This window comes from Propithecus coquereli, unplaced genomic scaffold (genome assembly GCF_000956105.1).
Source record: "Propithecus coquereli isolate 6110/MARCELLA unplaced genomic scaffold, Pcoq_1.0 Scaffold14, whole genome shotgun sequence".
Taxonomy (NCBI): Eukaryota; Metazoa; Chordata; class Mammalia; order Primates; family Indriidae; genus Propithecus; species Propithecus coquereli.
In genome coordinates this window covers 15,925,996-15,945,844 of record NW_012138302.1, presented here as the reverse complement: position 1 = coordinate 15,945,844, position 19,849 = coordinate 15,925,996, and the positions used below count along the sequence as shown (strand labels likewise).

The following is a 19,849-nucleotide window of genomic DNA, read 5'->3' as shown; positions in this document are numbered from 1 at the left end:
ACAAAAATTAACTTTATGAATCCCATGTTATATGAATGAGATCAGTGCCTTACAAAAGAGACCCCAGAGAGCTCCCTAGCTCCTTCTGCCATGTGAGGATACAGGGTGAAGGCGGCTGTCTATGAACCAGGAAGCAGGCCCTCATCAGACACCTAATCTGCTAGCACCTTGTTCTGGGACTTCTCAGCCTCAAAAACTGTAAGAAATAAATTTCTAGGCTGGGTGTCATGGCCCACATTTGAAATCCAAGCACTCTGGGAGGCAGAAGCATTGCTTAAGGTCAGGAGTTCGAAACCAGCCTGAGTAAGAATGAGACCCCATCTCTACTAAAAACAGAAAAAATTAGCCAGGTGTGGTGGTGCACACCTATAGTCCCAGCTACATTGTAGGTTGGGGCAGGAGGATCGCTCAAGCCCAGGAGTTTGAGGTTCCAGTAAGCTACGATCACACCCTGGGTGACAGAGCAAGACTCTGTCCAAAAAAATAATTAATTAATCAATTAATTAATTTCTGTTGTTTATAAGCCACCCAGTCTGTGGTATTCTGTTATGGCAGCCCAAACGGACTGAGACAGTTAGAATACCAGTTCTGTCACTAACTAAGCTGTACAACCTTAAGAAAGTTATTTAACTTCCCTGATTCCATTTCTGCATCTATAAAATGGAGTTAATAGCACCTAGCTCATACGATTCTTATAAGGATTAAATGAGATATATTCTTTCAACAAATATGTACTGAACACCTAGTGTGTAAAAGGTACTATTGAAATAGTTGCTGGAGGTAGAAATGTGAATAAAAAGGACCAAGTCTCTGCCCTCAAAGAGTTTACATTCTAGTAGAGGAGACAAACAATAAACAAACCAACAAATAAATTTTAACATAATGTCACAGTTAGTGATGGGTACTATAAAAAAAAATAAAGCTGGGTAAAAGAATGAAGAGTGATGACAGGGTGATCATAGAAGGCCTCTCTGAGGAGGTAACAAGTAAGTAGAAAGCCAAATCATGTAAGGATCATGTCATGTCATAAGACTATCCAGGGGAAGAGTTTTCTACATGTGAAAATTGTAAGCTAAAAGGCTTTAAGACAAAAAATACCTTAACGAAATCAAAGGTAGCATAGTGGCCAGTGGAGTTGTTTAATGATTGAAGGCACTTAGAGTCCGGCGGGAAATTAAAATTCACTGTGCTTACACACGTAGGGTATTATGAAAAAGTACAAGGAATGTAGACTAATAAATATGTAAATTATATGATATATTAGAAAATGATCATTTTGGGGGAACAAAAGGGTAAAGCAAGATAAGAAGATCAGGAGTAGGGGTGCATGCTTTCTTAGGTGGGTGCATATGCTTGACATATATGAAACCTCAGTAAAATATTACTATTATATTTATTTTGGTTTTCACATTTATAAATGAAAACATTAGGTTAAATGATTCCTAGCACTTGAAAAAACTAGTGTTCCATTTTAGGATTTTGTGGCTAGTAGGCTATGCTGCAAACTCCTTGAAATTCTAAGTTTCATAAAATTATTATACTTGTATCTCTTGCTTAAAAATTTTTTCTTCTCATGTTCCTTGTGAATTCTATAAAACTGCCCTCTAATGATGTACTATCAAATTAATTTTTTAAATGCATTGATTTGTTTAAAAACACATAAACTCAAAATAAAATTTTTAGTATGTTTAAGACAAAAAACAAAGAAAAAATATAAGGAGCGTTAACTGACCTAATGTTGTTTTATTTTTGCATGTGAATTTACTTTGGGGGTTAGATATCTGGGAGAGAGGCTTCCTGGGGGCAACTCAAGCTGAGACTTGAAGGACAAAGAGGAGTTTTTCTGGGGAAAGGAAGAGAGAGACAAAGGGTAGTGTACAAAATATTCTAAGGAGCAAAAGGGAAGGAGAAGATGGCATCTCTGAAAAACAGAAAGCTAATATGGTTGAACAAAGTTCTGAATCAAAGCAAAGGTAAGAGATCAGGCTAAATAGGAACAGATAAGCATGAAATAACTTTTGAAAGGGTCCAGTAAAATCTTGGGAAAGAAGTATTACATGTGTACAAGTACAGATCTTGGTATCATACAGTCATTATTGACTATAGATCCTTGGACAAAAACTTATTCTGGAATTTTGGTTAATTATTTAACCATCTAAGCCTCAGTTTCACCATATGTCGAATAAGGATAAAGGGGGTAATAACAACCACAATAATGCACACAATAAGTTCCCAATAAATGTTAGCAATTATTATTTATCATGAGACATGGAAAGGCATTGCAGATGCTTTATCAAGAGAACGGCATTATCAGATTTGGACTTTTAATAAGTTCATTCTGGTTGCAAATGTGCAGAATAGATTGGTTCAAGGGTAGAACCAAGAAAATCAGTTGGGGCCATTACTGTTACACTTGGTCAGAGAGTAGAAATTATAAAGCGGTGACAGTAGAGACAGAAAGAAGCAGAAGTAAGCATATTTAAGAAAATACTTTAATTATAAGCCATAAAGGCTAAATCAAAGATGAGGCAGTAAAAAATATATCCACATCTTCAGCAGAGGAAATTTTTTAAAGTCTCTATTAAAAAATATGAAGATATGGCTACAACATTAGAGAAAACAATTCTGTTATTAAGTATGGCAGGTTGAGTAATGGCCTTCCAAAGATGTCCACATCCTAATCCTCGATACCCGTGAATATGTTACCTTACCTAGTAAAATGGACTTTGCAGATGTGATTAAGTTAGGGATCTTGAGAAGGGCGGATGATCTTGCATTATCCAGATAGTACCAGTATAATCACAAAGGTCCTTATAAGTGAGAGGCAGGAGGATCAAAGTGAGAGAAAAGATGTAAAGGAGAGATGCAGAGGTCAGAGAAAAGAGTCTACTATACTGCTGCCACTTAAGATGGAGAAAGGAGCCATAGCCTAGAAATGTAGATGGCATCTAGAAGCTGGAAAAGGCAAGGAAACAGATTTTCCCCTGCCTCCAGAAACATTTTAGACTTCTGAATTCCAAAAACTATGAGAAAATAAATTTTATTTTAAGCCACCAAGTTTCTGGTAAATTGTTTGGCAGCAACAGGTAACTAATACCATAGACGCATAAATGTATCCACAAAAAGTGATTTAAGACCCTAAAAAACTGATAAAATAGAATATAAATATCTAAACACTCAGAGACCACACTGCCACTTGACTGGATAAAAAAAGGACTTTGGACGTACCCCTCATCTCAATCCCTAAGACATACTGTGTAGGTAAATATACATGTTTATGTGAGAGTAGGAATTATCATTAAAATAAAGAGTTAATTATTAAAAATAAGGCTGGGTGTGGTGGCTCACACCTATCATCCTAGCACTGTGGGAGGCCAAGGCGGGAGGATCTCTTGAGGCCAGGAGTTTGAGACCAACCTGGGCAATAGTGAGGTCCCATCCCTATAAAAAAATTAAAAAAAAAAAATTAGCTGGGTATGGTGGCACATGCCTATAGTCCCAGCTACTCAGGAGACTGAGGCAGGAGGTTCGCTTGAGCCTAAGAGTTTGAGATTGTAATGAGCTATGATGGTGCCACTGCACTCAAGCCTGAGTGACAGAGCAAGACCCTCTCTCCAACAAAAAAAAAGAGTAATTTTTTCTCCACAATCTTCTTTTAGCAATAAATTAATCCCATTTCAAAAACCTACTCTGTGAATATGTTACATGAGCTTCTATTATTAAATGTATTCAAAAAATTATAAAACATTGAACAGATCTGCATTGTATAAACATATGCTTATAAATGTAGGTACACAAACACTCCATCAAAATATTAGACCAAAAACAGGATTATCAATCCAGGGAACAGTGATGAAGTAATAAAGTTAGCATGAGTTAATAAACTGAAAAGCCAGGAAACAAAGAATCTCTTCCATAAGCCAGTAGAGATGAATAATGGAGAAGGAAAATGACCCTATGAGAAGATGAATCTGCCAAAGCTGTTGAAAACTTCCCTTCATCTCCTTATGTATGGAATTGGCCATCTAAGCATACAAGCAACTAAAAAGATGTAAATAAAACAAGTAACACCTGAATGATAGAAGACTGTTACATCTGAATAGAATAGAAAAAAAATCTGATTATTGAGCTTTTAAACCTGGTTAATGAATATTTAAGTAATTATTACATCAGTTAAAATTGTCAGAACACAAATCAAAACCTACGTCCCCTATCATTAAAAACAAATAACAAAAACACAACACGAATGAAAGCTCTTTACCTTAATTTCAGCATAAACCAAAACTATGTACTATGTGTTTCTGCATAATTTTTCAAAGCACAATAAAATGTGTTCTGACAAACATTCAAAATCTAATTAAAGGTCTACTTTTTTAAAGACTGATTTCAACCCACTCTAGAAACTATATAAAGAAAACATACTAGAAGCATTTAAGACACAGATAATAGTTCTTAGGTCTCAAAATGTGGGAAGGACTTTTCACGTTTTCCTTAGTTGTTTTGGTTTTTCATCCATTCAAAAGATATTTAATGGTGTCTAAGATTAACAATGTGGTAGGCAAGTAAGAAAAATGAAGAAAACAAATCCTTGATTTCAAGGAGCTACTAGAACTAGTAGTAACCTAATCATCCTATCCTTTTACAAATAAACCGAGGGCCACAGCTAGAGACATTTCTGTAAGTTAAAGAGAGGTATGTTGACTTCCAGACATCATCTGTAGTTCACTCAGCTTAGTGAATGCAATAAATCATCATTAGAACTAGACATTGAATCAAGCCAAGAAGGAAAATACTACAAAAAGAGGAATAAATACAGAGACGTTGCCTCTTCAGTTGCTATAAGCCAAGCCTAACTTATACGAACTGTGTAAGTTCCCCCCGAGTCTAGTATTTCATGTTTCTAATGCTAAAATAAAGCAAGCAGGGATAATCTACAATGGTGATATTTATTAGTCCTATGTAAATAAGGAATATTTACAGCAAAGAGCTTATAATGAAGCTTCACCCTATATAAGTGCACAGTTTTCCTTACTGTCTTCATTCTTTAAATCTCCAAGATAAGACAAACAGTCAAAAGGAAAAATTAAATGCACTTCCTGCTCAGGTATTTAGTTATCCATAAATACATCAAAATTGTTTCCAGAAATACCAAAATTCAAGCCACAAAGCACCTACAGACCTAGGTAAAAAAAGGATTAGCTATATAAATATCAGGATGGTATACTTAAAGTTCTAGAGAAAATGTCTCTTCATGGAAAAAGAGTAAGTGAATTTTTAAAGTTTTAACACCCAGTATTTGCTTTAAGAATTAGTACCCTATCCTGCAAAGGTAAAACAGTGGATAAAAAACTAAAATTCATGATCTTTTTAATTTATTTAAAATCTATACTGAATTAGACATTTAATGACTTCAGGAATAAACATAACACATCTATTTCAATTTAGTCCTTTAACATATAAAGATAAAATAGTGTAATGACAGGATGGATAAATGTGCTAAATATCTGGTTTGACAGAAAAAAAACCATAGCAAGACATAAAGCACTTCTCTTACCGCTATCAACAGCTTCAACTTCACGGTCAATTGCATCTCTGATCATTAGTGGATGGATGAAGAACTGGGCCCATCTGAACAAAAAATAAACAAAACTGGCATTTGTGTTTCTGTTCAGTTTCATGAGTCAATATGTATTATCAGCAGTAGTATTTTTTTTGAGACAGGGTCTCACTCTGTCACCTGGGCTTGAGTGCAGTGGCATCCTCATAGCTCACTGCACCCTCAGACTCCTAGGCTCAAGCAATCCTCCTGCCTCAGACTCCTGAGAAGCTGGGACTACAAGTACACACCCTCACACCCAGCTAATTTTTCTATTACTCTGTACAGATAGGGTCTTGCTCTTGCTCAGGCCAGTCTTGAACTCCTGGCCTCAAGCAATCCTTCTGCCTCGGCCTCCCAAAGTGCTAGGACTATAGGCATGAGCCACCACACTCAGCCAGCATTTATTAATTAAAGAATTTTACTAAGTTGGAAATTCAATTTACAAACATGTATATAGAAAATCTATATAGTATTTTGCATTTATATATTTCAAACTAAAGTCTACACACTAATTTTTTCATTGTGAAATATAACAATGTCATATAGAAAAGTACATAAAACATGAACATATAGACTAATGCATAACTACAAGGCAAAACACCTGAGGGATCCACCCAGGTGAAGAAATAGGCAACAGTCAGCACTCTAGAAGCTCCCAGCATTCTCTCCTCAATGTTATGGTAATCAATTCTCTGCTTTTCTTTATAGTTTTAACAGCTATATACCTATTTCTAGATCAGTGTTTATTGGCCTTTTTTTCCTCCATTATCAACCCTACAGAGCCTTTTCAGAAACTTTCTCCTATTTACTCCCTTGTAAAATTTTAATACCATGAATAGTCAGTCTATATGTGTATCTATGTATATATATATATATTTCTTTTCTTCTGCTGGCTTTGGGTTTGATTTACTCTTCCTTTTCTAGTTCCTTGAGACATGACATTAGGTTGTTAATATGTGATCTTTCTGTCTTTTTAATGCAGGCATTTAAGGCTATGAATTTTCCCCTTAGGACCGCTTTTGCTGTATCCCATAGATTTTGATAGCTTGTGTCCCCTTTATTGTTCAGGTTAAGGAATCTTTTGATTTCCAGCTTAATTTCATCATTGACCCAAGGATCATTCAGCAGCAGGTTATTTAATTTCTGTGACGTGGTGTAGATTTGAGTGTTTCTCTTGGAATTGATTTCTAGTTTTACTTCATTATGGTCTGAGAAGATACACAATATGATTTCAACTTTTTTCAATTTGCTGAGACATGTTTTGTGGCCTAAGATATGATCGATCATGGAGAATGTCCCATGTGTTAATGAGAAGAATGTATATGCAGTAGTTTTGGAGTAGAATGCATAGTAAATGTCTGTTAGCTTCATTTGTTCTAGAGTCCTATTTAAGTCCAGAATTTCTTTATTGATTTCCTGTTTCAATGATCTGTCCAGCTCTGTCAGTGGGGTGTTGAAGTTCCTGGCAATTACAATGCTACTGTTTATCTCTTTGCTTAGGATTTTTGGGCTTTATGTATAAAAAGAATATATAAAGCTTATTCATTCAGTGCAATGTTACAAATGTCTAAAATTTTTAAGTTAAAAGTTAAATTAGAATTTTAAAGGCCTTTGGTATTTAACCTCATTATTATCTGCTTTTTAATATAATTTTTTACTTATATAAATTGTGATGTATCAAATTACATATGCAAATTACCTTTACATACATACATAATAGTAATGCAATCAAATTGCAGAAAAATCATTTAAGCTTTATTTCCAGCAGAAGTAAAACAACTGAAAAACTTAATTACCTAAAATGTTTAATTAACCTGCAACTATCTCATTAAGATATTGTGGACATTTTTTTCTTTTCAGTAGTTGGTATAAGTAATGATGGGCTGAATAACTTCTGTTGAGTTAAATAATAAAACATAAAATACTTTTATTCAATTCTAAAAACAAAAATCACATACAAAATGCCATGGATCAAACATAAACCATATCCACAAAGTAGCCAATGGCAACCAATAGGTATGTGTAGACCCCTCTTGCAATGACTTCAAAATCAAGTATTAATTAATATTTGAAAGTCTTCCAATCACAGTCATCTATCCACCATAGTTTTATAGTACTAATCTTGCATAGGCTTTGTATATCTTCCATAAATCCAATGTTAGCATAAACAGTGCTCATATGGTACCCGAGAAAATTAAACACAAAGAGAAATTAACTATAAAGATTTGACAGGTAGGGGTTAACCTTTAGAGGGCCACAAAACATTATAATATCTAAGTTTTTTTTTCACCTCCCAAGAACCAATTTTTGCTACCAAAGGAAACAAACAGTATCACCCACCTTTGAGAATGCATGTTGTAGACAATATAATTTTGTTCCTTAACTTCATATAAATGGAAATACACTGTATGTATTCTTTTATTTCTAATTTATTTAACCCAACACTGTAATATTCATCCATGATGGTACATGTGGCTGTGGTTAATTTATTTTCATTGCAGTGTAATATTCCACTGCATGAATTTATTCATCCAGTCTACTGTTCATGGACATTTGGGCTAGTTCTGGGTTTGGACTATTACAAACAATGCTACCACATAAAGATTCTTATACATATGTACCAGGTCACATGCACAAGTTTCTCTAGGTATACATAGTAGGAAAGAACTACTAGGTAGGTAATAACATATGTATACATATGTTCAATATCACTAGATAATACTTAATTTTTCTAAAATGATTGTAACAATTTATACTTGCATGAGCATTCCAATTCCACCATTCCTCCACAATCTCACCTTCATTTGGTATAGTCAGACTAAAATTTTCTGCAACTTTTAGTAGGATAAGCTAAATCTCATAATGGTTTTAAAGTATATTTCCCTGATTCCTAATGAGGTTAAGCACCATTTCACATATTAATAGTTATTATTTGAATTTCTTCTTTTGTGAAATGCCTGTTCAAGTCTTTTTTTCTATTAGTTTGTTTTATTATAATCATATATAATTATTTAATTATATTTACAATAATTAGATATACAACAAATTCTTAAATAACATTGAGGTCAGGGGATCAAGACCAGTCTGAGCAAGAGTGAGACCCTGTCTCTACTAAAAAAAAATAGAAAAAATTAGAGGGGCGTGGTGGTGCACATCTGTAGTCCCAGCTACTGGGGAGGGTGAGGCAGGAGGATCCCTTGAGCCCAGGAGTTTGAGGTTGCTGTGAGCTAGGCTGACACCATAGCACTCTAGCCTGGGCAACAAAGTGAGACTCTGTCTCAAAAAAAAAAAAAAAAACCTGAACTGTCCACACACATGCTGTTCTATTTCCAGGATTTCTATTCTATTCTATTCTATTCATCTCTTTGCTTAGCCTCCTAACTACGAATCTTAATATCTTGCTAGTAAATCAAGTCCTGCCATCTTGCTCTCTTTCCACTTCAAAAGTATCTTAGCTTCTTAGCCAGTTGTATTTCCTTACAAACTTTAGAATCACTTCGTCTATTTAAAATTAAATAGATCTTCTGAGATTATAGTTGGTATATCAATGAATCTGTACATCAACTGGGGAGAACTGACATTTTAAAAATGAAGCTTCAAATCCACAAATAGTAATTCTCTCCATTTATTTTATTTATTTATTTTTTTGAGACAGAGTTTCACTCTGTTGCCCGGGCTATAGTGCCATGGTGTAAGCCTAGCTCACAGCAACCTCAAATTCCTGGGCTCAAGTGATCTTTCTGCCTCAGCCTCCTGAGTAGCTGGGACTACAGGCATGTGCCCCGCTAATTTTTTCTCTTTATATTTTTAGTTGTCCAGCTAATTTCTTTCTATTTTTTTAGTAGAGACAGGGTCTCGCTCTTACTTAGGCTGGTCTCGAACTCCTGAGCTCAAACGATCCACCTGTCTCAGCTTCTCAGAGTGCTAGGATTACAGGCGTGAGTCACCATACCCGGCCTCTCTCCATTTATTTAAGTCTTTAATATCTCACAATAAGGTGTAGTATATTTCTCACATATAATTTTACATGATTTTTGAAATGATTCCTGGGTGTCTGATTATTTTTAATGTTATTATAAAGTTTTGTTCTTTATGTCAATTTCTAATATATCAGATTAAACATTTTATCATTTTTTATCAACCTACCTTACTAAATTCTTGTTAAAGTTAATGATTTATCTGCAGAAAATTTTGGATTCTGTGTTCACAACTGTATAATCTGCTATAACAGTTTGCTTATTTTTTTTCTTGCCTCACTAAACCTTAATAGAATGATGAAGAGAAAGGATCACAGCCTGCATCTCTGTCTTGCTCCTGATCTCAAATTGAAAGCTTTCAAGGTTTGATCATTAAATATAATGCTTACCTTAAAAACAGCAATGACCAGATTAAGAAAGTTGTTTTATACTCTCTTAAGAGCATCTTCATGAATAGATACTGGGTTTCATCAGATATTTTCTACATATACTGAGATAATACGGCTTTTCTCCTTCAATCTGACAATGTGATGAGCTGCATTAATTGATGTAATTAACATTAGTTAACCCTAACTTATTTTTCTAGGATGAACTCAATTTGGTATTGATATATTGTCCTTATTTATTGCTGTTTGGCCTATAATTTTCTTTTTTTTTTTGAGACAGGGTCTCACTCTGTTACCCAGCTAGAGTGCAGTAGCATGATCATAGCACACTGCAACCTCAAACTCCTGGGCTCAAGCAATCCTCCTGCCTCAGCTACAAACCCGGCTTATTTTTCTATTTTTCTGGAGGTGGTGTCCCGCTCTTGCTCAGGCTGGTCTTGAACTCCTGGCCTCAAGCAATCCTCCCACCTCTTCCTCCCAGAGTGCTATGATCACAGGCATGAGCTACCGCGCCCAGACTGGCCTATAATTTTTATGTTACCCTTTGTTATATCAAGGTCATGCTGGCTTCATAAATAAGCGAGGAATTATTTCTTCATTCGATTTTTTGTAGAATTCTAAACCTAAAAGTTTATGAGAAGTCTTCATTACTGATTCATTTCTTTAATGGTTATGAGACTATTCAAATTTTTAAATTATTTCTGTGTCATTTTCATAAATTATATTTCTAAGACATTATGCACTTCATCTATCAATATTTTTGCATTTATTGGCATAAGTTGTTCAAGTACTGTAATATATTATCAATATCTGCAAGATCAAAAGTCATATTTTCCTTTTTATTCCTGATAATTGCACATACTCTTTTTTCCTTGATTAGTCTCATGAAAGGTTTATTTTATGATTTTTTTTCAAAAAACCAACATTTAGCTTTCTTGAAATTCTGTATGTTTGCTGTTTCTATTGAGATATAATTCACATACCAAAAAACTCCTCTTTTAAAGTGAATGATTGAGTGGATTTTACTACATTCACAGGGCATCGCCACTATCTAATATCAGAATATTTTCATCACCCCTAAAAGAAACTCTGTACTCATTAACTCTCATTCCCCATTCTCCCCTTCCCCCATCCCTGGGTAACCATTAACCTCTAATCTACTTTTGGTCTCTATGGATTTATCTATTCTGGACAGTCCACATAAATGGAATCATATTATAGGGCTTTTTGTGTCTTGCTTCTTTTCCTTAGCATAATGTCTTCAAGGTTCATCCATACTGTAGCATGCATCAGAACTTCATTCCTTATTGCTAAGTAATATTCTATTATATAGATACATCACATTTTGTTTACCTATTCATCAGTAGTTGGACATTTGGGTTGTTTCTACTTTTGCCCTATTATGAAAAAACACTGTTATGAACATTCATGCACAAGATTTTGTGTGGACACATGTTTTCAATTCTCTAGGGTATAGAATTGCTGGGTCATTTGGTAACTTTGTGTTTCACTTTCTAAGAAAATGCCAAACTCTTCCAAAGCTTCCGCACCACCAGCAGTGTGTGAGGGTTCCAGTATCTCCACATACCTGTCAATATCTCGCTGTGGGTTTGATCTTCATTTCCCTAGTGACCAATGACGTTAAGCATATTTTCATATACTTATTGGCCATGTGCATATCTTCTTTGGAGAAATGTCTATTCAAATCTTTTGCTCATTTCTAAGTTGTATTACTTGTCTTTTTATTGTTGAGCTGTAAGAGTTCTATATATATGCTTGCTACTAGTCTCTTATCAGATACGTGATTTGCAAGTATTTTCTTCCATTTTGTGAGTTGTCTTTTTACTTTTTTCATAGAGCCCTTTAAAGCAAAAATGTTTTTAATTTTAATGAAGTCCAATTTAGTGTTTGTTTTTGTCATCGTATCTACAAAACCACTGCCAAATCCAAGATCACAAAAATTTATACCTATGTTGTCTTAAAAGAGTTTTATAATTTTTACTCTTACATTTAAGTCTATGGCCCAGTTTGAGTTAGCTTTTGTATTTAGTGTGAGTAAGGGGTCTAATTTTATTCCTTTGCATGTGGATATCCAGTTGTCCCAGCACCAATTGTTGGAAACTATTCTTTCCTGTTGAATTTCTTGGCACCCTTGCAACTGACCATAAAGGTAATGCTTTATCTCTATTCTATTCCAGTGATATGTCTATCCTTATGCCAGTACCACACTGTCTTGATTACTATATCTTTGAGTAGATTTTGAAACTAGGAAATATGAGTCCTCCAACTTTGTTATTTTTAAAAATAATTTTGGCTATTCTTGGTTGCTTGCTTTCCATATGAATTTTAAGATCACTTCACCAATTTCTTCAAAAAAGGCAGCTGGAATTCTCATCCAATTGAGTTGAATCTGTAGATCAATTTGGGAAGTACTGCCATCTTAACGATATTAAGTTTTCCAATCTATGAACATGCACATATTTCTGTTTATTTAGGTCTGCTCTAATTTCCTTCAATAATTTTTTGTGGCTTTCTTTAAAATTCTATGACTTTCTTTATATAAATCCTTTACTTCTTTTGTTAAATTACTAAGTATTTTATTGTTTTTAATGCTGTTATAAAAAGGAAATATTTTCTTAGTTTCATTTTTGGATTTTTCATTGCTAGTGTATAAATATACAATTGAGGCCCAGTGTGGTGGCTCACACCTATAATCCCAGTACTTTTGAAGGCTGAGGCAGGAGGATCACTTAAGGCCAGGAGTTCAAGAACAGCCTGGGCAACATAGCAAGACCTTGACTCTATAAAAAATTTTTTTAAAAACTTAGCCAGGCATGGCAGTGCACACCTATAGTCCCAGCTACTAAAGAGGCTGAGCCAAGAGGATTGCTTGAGCCCAGAAGTTCGAGGTTGCAGTGAGCTATGATCGTGCCATTTCACTCCAGCCTGAGCAACAGAGTGAGATCCCATCTCTTAAAAAATAAATAAATAAAAATACAGTTGAAAGCCAGGCACAGTGGCACATGTCTCTAGTACCAGCTACTCTGAGGCTGAGGCAGGAGGATCGCTTGAGCTTAGGAGTTCAAAGCTGTAGTACGCTACGATCATGGCTGTGAATGGCCACTGCTCTCCAGCCTGGCCAACTGGGCAACATAGGGAGACCCCCATCTCTTTTAAAAAAAAAAAAAACCCCAAAATATTACAATTGATTTAATTGACTTTTGTACACTGAACTTATATCCTACAACCTTGCTGAACTCTATATTGGGTCTAATAGTTCTTTTATGGGTTCTGTAGGATTCTCTACATATAGCGAGTTCTTGGCATTTGTGGTAGTTACATTCTCTAAAGTTGCCAGGAACACTGAATTAGAGAATACTGAACCATCTGTCCTAGGGGAATTATGTACATATATACATACACACGCACATCTGTCACACCGATTACAAGATTACAATCTTAAATCCTAAAGGTATCTTATCACAGTAGACTCTATTTTCTATATTTTACAAAAGAGAGGTTCAAAAGTGTTAAATAACTTGCTTCGGGCTGTCCCACTATACTAATAAGTGCCAGATGGGGATTCAAACCCCATCCCACTGACTCCAGAGCCAGAGCTTCTTGCACTACATTATACTGCCTAGCATCTTCCTCTTCTGGTCACCTCTGTATGAGAACTGAAACAGACTGTCAAAGAGTTCGACCTCAGCTGGGAATGTGTATGCTTGGCAGCTCATTCACCACTCTGCACATGTCCATGAATGACTGTGAAAGTACCACAAGTATAGATTTTGGAATTTCAAATAAATTTTTAGTGAGTAGGAGAATTTGCAAATATGGAATCTGTAAATAACGGGAACATAAATATTGTCATCTGCAAAGAGAGATATTTTTACTTCTTCCTTTCCATACTGCATGCCTTTTATTTCCTTTTCTTGTCTAATTGCCCTGACTAAAACTTCCACTACAATGTTGAACAGAAGTGATGAGAAATGACATCCTTGTCTTTTTCCTGATTTTCAGGGGAAAGCTTTCAATCTTTTGCCATTAAGTATGATGATATTTATGGAATATTCAGAGATGCCCTTTATCAGGTTGAAGAAGTTAACTTTTTATTCCCAGCCTATTAAGTATTTTTACTGCAAAATGGTATTGGATTTTGCAAAATGTTTTTCTGTTTATATTGAGATGATACATTGACATATGTTTTTGTCCTTTCTTCTATTAATGACATTATACTGTTTGATTTTCATATGGTGAACTAACCTTGCATTCCTGGGATAAATCTCACTTGATAATGGTAAGTAATCTTTTTTATATAATACAGGATTCAGTTTGGCCGTATTTTTGTAGTGGATTTTTACATCTATATTCATAAGGAATATTGGCCTATAGTTTTCTTTACTTGTAATGTCTTTGTCTGGTTTTGGTATCAGAGTAATACTTGCTCAATATAAAATGAGTTAGGAAGTGTGTTCTCTTCTATTTTTTGAAAGAGTTTGTGAAACACTAATATTAATTGTTTAAACACTTAGTAGAATTCACCAAGAAGCCATCTGGGCATATGCTTTTCTTTGTTTTTTTTTTTTTAAAGAGGGGTAGCCCACATGGCCTCTGGCTCCAGCCCTCCTACCCCTCGTCCTTTCCTTTGAAAGTACCACAAGTATCAATAACCACAAGCGCCAATAAACTTTAAGAGTCTACCTCTACTCCATACATAGGTGTAGGGTGCTGGCTCTGCCTCAGAGGGTTCTCTCGAGGCCTGAGCCTCCCTCTCTGGGAGTGGGCAACCCACAGGGAAACGTTCCACATAATGAGTCCAGGCAAGAGAGCAGAGGCACAAACAACCACTCATCACAGCCCTTTACTGGCTTGGACTAGCTATGCAGGATCCACCCACTAGGTCCTGGGGCTATTGGAGTGCCCAGATCCAGCAGGGGCAGCCTGCCCACAGAACACAGCCTACAGTAAAGCCCCCAGGTCAAGCCTGAAGCAGGAGGACAGCTGGAAGAGCAGAGGCAAGGTGTCCTTCCCGCCCCTGCCTCCTCCATTGACCAAGGCAGGGCTGCAAAGAAGGCCATTCACTACCTGCTGGGGCTAGGCCAAGTGTAGTGATAATCTAAGAAGATAGGGGTGGCCGGGCGCGGTGGCTCACGCCTGTAATCCTAACACTCTGGGAGGCCGAGGCGGGTGGATCGCTCAAGGTCAGGAGTTCAAGACCAGCCTGAGCAAGAGCGAGACCCCGTCTCCATCAATAAAAAATAAAAAAAAAAAAAAAGAAGATAGGGGCAAGGCGGTCAGTGAGACAGGGGTTTGGGGGAGGGAGGGGTGCCCTGTCCACAAATCAGCATGAGAAAGTCACCCCTTGTGCAGACACCATACCAGCATCTGGACCATTCATCATGCTCAACACATGGAAGCCCCTGAAATCCATCTTGTCCAGGACTGTGCAAGGAGGGTCACTGACAAGTACGCACAAAAGTTATTTCCCAGCACACTTCTCTTGGGGGCCTTCAGATGCTGTATCAGCTTCAGATCAGCGTGCTCAGCACCCACCATGGTGACGCTCACCTCTTTCTCTCAGGTTATTCCACTTTTTTCCTGCTGAGTGGCTTTGTGCAGGGCACTGGGTGCTGCACGTGTGAAACCGGGGCTCCCTGGATCCCTCCCACACACAGGTAGGATGGAGACGGAAGCACTGAGAGGTCACCTGATCACTTGGACCCAAGCACCCAGCCCCATTCATGGCCATGGAGGCTTGGGGCTGGCCAGAGTGCTCTGACTCTCAGGAGCCAGGCTGAGCCTTCTTCCCCAGCTTTTTCTCCACAGCCAAGAGGGTGTATGCCTTCTTTTAGAAAGCTTTTGATTACTAATAAAATCTCTTCACTAATTACAGGTCTATTCAGATTTGCTGTCTTCGTGAGTCTGTTTCAGTAGTCTACATCTTTCAATGAATTTCAAATTTCCGTATCATCTGGGTTGTTTAATCTGTAGACTTACCATTGTTCACAGTATTCCCTTAGAGTCTTGTTATTTTGCTAAGATCACAAGTAATGAGCCCTCTTTCACATCGTATTTTAACAACTTGAGATTTTCTTTTTCTTGGTCAGTCTAACTAAAGCTTTGTCAATTTTGTTGGTCTTTTATAATAACCAATTTTTGGTTTTATTAATTTTCTCTGTTTTATTCCCTATTTCATTTACTTCCGTTCTAATTTTTATGTACTTCCTTCTGCTTACTTTGGGTTTGGTTTGCTCTTCTTTGTCTAGTAAATTGAGATGGAAGGTTAGGTTACTGACATAGCATCTTCCTTCTTTTTTAACAGCAGTGTTTACATTATGAATTTCCCTCTGAGCACTGCTTTTGATGCATCCCATCAATTGTGGTATGTTGTATTTTGGTTCCCCACCCCCTATCTCCAATTTCCCTTGTGATTTCTTCTTGAAGGCATTGTTTCAGAGAGGGTTGTATAAATTCTACATATGATTGTTATTGATTCCTAATTTCATTCCATTGTGGTTGGAGAACATAATCTATATAAATTCAATCCTTTCATATTTGTTAACTATTGTTTTATGGCCTGATATGTCTATCCTGGAGAATGATTCATGGTAAACTTGACAAGAATGTGTATTCTGATTTTGGGTGCAGTGTTCTATATATGCCTATTGGTATACAGTGCTATTCATGCCTTCTATTTTTTGTTGACCTATCTAGTTGTTCTATCCTTTATTGAAGGTGGGGTATTGATGCCTCCAACTATTATTAATGATTTTTCCTTTCAATTCTGTCCATTTTTGCTTCACATGTTTTGAACCGCTTTTGTTTGATGCATATTTATAACTATTATATCTTCTTGATGGAATGATCCTTTTATTATGAAATTCCCCTCTTTGTCTCTAGCTATAATTTTTATCTTAAAATCTATTTTCTCTGATATTAGGTATAGCCACTCCAGCTCCCTTTTGATACTTATTTACATGGCATATTTTTCTACCCTTTTATTGACAATCTGCTTGTGTATTTGCATTTAAAGTTAGTATCTTAGAAATAGCAGATCACTGAATTGCATTTTTTTCTTTTTTTATTTTTAGACATGGGATCTCATTCTGTTGCCCAGGCTGGAGTGCTATGGTGCAATCATAGCTCACTGCAGCCTCAAACTCCTGAACTCAAGTGGTCCTCCTGCCTCAGCCTCTCAAGTAGCTGGGACTACAGGCATGCACCATCATGCCTGGCTAATTTTTTTTATTATGTAGAGATGTGGTCTCACTATGTTGCCCAGGCTGGTCAAACTCCTGGCCTCAAGTGATCCTCCCACTTCAGCCTCCCAGTGTGCTGGGATTACAGGCACAAGCCACCATGCTGGCCTGAAATGTATTTCTTTATCCATTCTGCCAACATCTGCCTTTTCAGTGTTTATCCATTTACATGTAAGATAATTATTGATAAGGTAGGATTTATGTTTGCCTTTTATTATTTGCTTTCTATACTTATGTTTTTGTCCCCCCTCTTCCTCCATTACTGATATCTTTTTATTAAATAGACATTTCCTAACATACCATTTTAATTCCGATGTCATTTCTTTTTTTTTTGAGACAGAGTCTCGCTCTGTTGCCCTGGCTAGAGTGAGTGCCGTGGCGTTAGCCTAGCTCACAGCAACCTCACACTCCTGGCTCAAGTGATCCTACTGCCTCAGCCTCCCGAGTAGCTGGGACTACAGGCATGCGCCACCATGGCCGGCTAATTTTTTCTATATATTTTTAGTTGTCCAATTAATTTCTTTTTTTTTTTTTAGTAGAGATGGGGTCTCGCTCTTGCTCAGGCTGGTCTCGAACTCCTGAGCTCAAACAATCCACCTGCCTCCACCTCCCAGAGTACTAGGATTACAGGTGTTAGCCACCGCACCCGGCCTCGATGTCATTTCTTTTACTATATTTTTTTAGTTTTTTAAACTAACATCTTAACTTATAACAATCTATCTCAAATTAATACCAACTTAATGTCAATAGTATTTGATAAAAACTTTGCTGCCATGTATCTGTTCCCTCCCCGCAAACCCACAGCATCTGGGCTGTCTCAGGATAGTTTCTATCAATGCTTCTCTTCCTGTTTTAGGACACACTGTCATACAAGTTACGTTATATGCCTACCAGTATAGACTTATAACTATTGTTTTATGCAGTTGTCTTTCAAATTAGGGGAAAAAAAGATTTACAAACAAAAACTTTATACTTTTATATTTATCTATGTAGTTACCTTTACCAATGCACTTGATTTCTTCATGTAGATTTAAGTGTTCCTTCATTTCAGCTTGAAGAACTCACTTCACTCACCTATATTTCATATAGGGCAAGTCTTCAAGTGACAAATTCAGTTTTTATTTACTTGAGTATATATTAATTTCTTATACAAGTATAGTTTTACTGGACATAGAATTCTTGGTTGAGACTTTTTTCTTCAGCTCTTTGAATATGTCACTCCATTATTTTGTCTCCTTTATGGTTTCTGATGAGAAATCAGCTGTTAATCTTGACATTGCCATGTATGTGATGAGTTGCTCCTTTCTGGCTGCTTTCAAAAGTCTCTATCTTTGGCTTCTGACATTTTGATTATGTGTCTTATGGGTGTCTTTTTATTTATTCCTCTTGAAATCTGTGGGGCTTCTTGAATGTATAAATTCTAGTCTTTGATCAAATTTAGGAAGATTTTGGTCATTATTTATTAAACAATTCTTTCATCCCCCTTCTTTGCTCTCCTTTTAGGATTCTCACGATGAATATGTTAGTATACCTGATGGTACGCCACAGGTCTCTGATGCTCAGTTTATTTTTCTTCTTTTTCCCTCCCCTTTCTGATCCCCAGAATGGATAATCTCAATTGGTTTATCTTCAAATTCACTGATTCATTCTTCTGCCAGCTCAAATCTGCTGTTGAGCCCTTCTGATGAATTTTTCATTTCAGTTATCATACTTTTCAACTCCAGAATTTCCATTTGGTTCTTTTTAATAATTTTTCTCTTTTAATTGATAGTCTTTATTTGGTGAGACATCATTGTCATACTTTCCTTTAGTTCTCTAGACATGATTTTCTTAAGTTCTTTGAACATGTTTAAAATAGCTGATTTAAAGATACTGTTCAGTAAGGTGAGCATCTGGTCTGTCTCAAGGACAGTACCTATCGACTGCTTTTTTTCCTGTGTATAGGCCATACTTTGTTTCTTTGTATCTCCCATAATTTTCTGTTGAAAACATTATTTTAAATAACATAATGTGGCAACTCTGGAAATCAAGATCTACTCCTATCACCAAGGTTTGTTGTTATTGAGTTTGTTGGTGGTGGTACTGTTTATTTATTTATTCCTAAACTAATTCTGTAAAGTCTGTATTCTCTGAAAAGTGCGGCCACTGAAGTCTCTGCTTGGTTACCTTAGGGGTAATCACTGGCTGCACAGAGATTTCCTTAAATGTCTGGAATCAAGAAGTCTCCCAGCCTTGCCAAAGAGCTCTGTGTACATACTGAGACATGCCTTTAGCATTCAGCCAGGCAGTTTACAACTCTGCCTTACCCACTGTATCCTACTTGCAAAGAGACTTAAAGTCAATCAAAGTGAGAGCGTAAGGCCTTGTCAGGTCTTTATTGAGCATGTAAACAGCTCTGGACATGGCACATCCCTACGCATGTACACAGCCTTCTACATTCCCAAGAAAAGTTTGGACTTTTCAAAGCCCCAGTGGACATCTCCTTTCCCAGTTGTTTTCCTTTGAGCTTTGTGATTAGTCTATTGTTTGCCCTAATTGTTATCCACTGCCTCAGGAAGTCACAAAGTTAAACAACTGCCACCAAATATTTCAGGTAAATGGTATGCCTCCCTCTCCCCCCACCCC

The 19,849-nt window shown here is 36.5% G+C and overlaps 1 protein-coding gene across 2 annotated transcripts in view; it reads right to left on the bottom strand.

The window, feature by feature from the left end:
• NRD1 (nardilysin (N-arginine dibasic convertase)) overlaps positions 1-19,849 on the bottom strand; it is a 109,361-nt gene that overhangs the window by 36,324 nt on the left and 53,188 nt on the right. For both annotated transcript variants that reach the window (XM_012639425.1, XM_012639424.1), the window contains one exon: positions 5,555-5,628. In XM_012639425.1, coding sequence (XP_012494879.1) covers positions 5,555-5,628 — 74 coding nt within the window. The remainder of the gene's footprint in view (positions 1-5,554; positions 5,629-19,849) is intronic.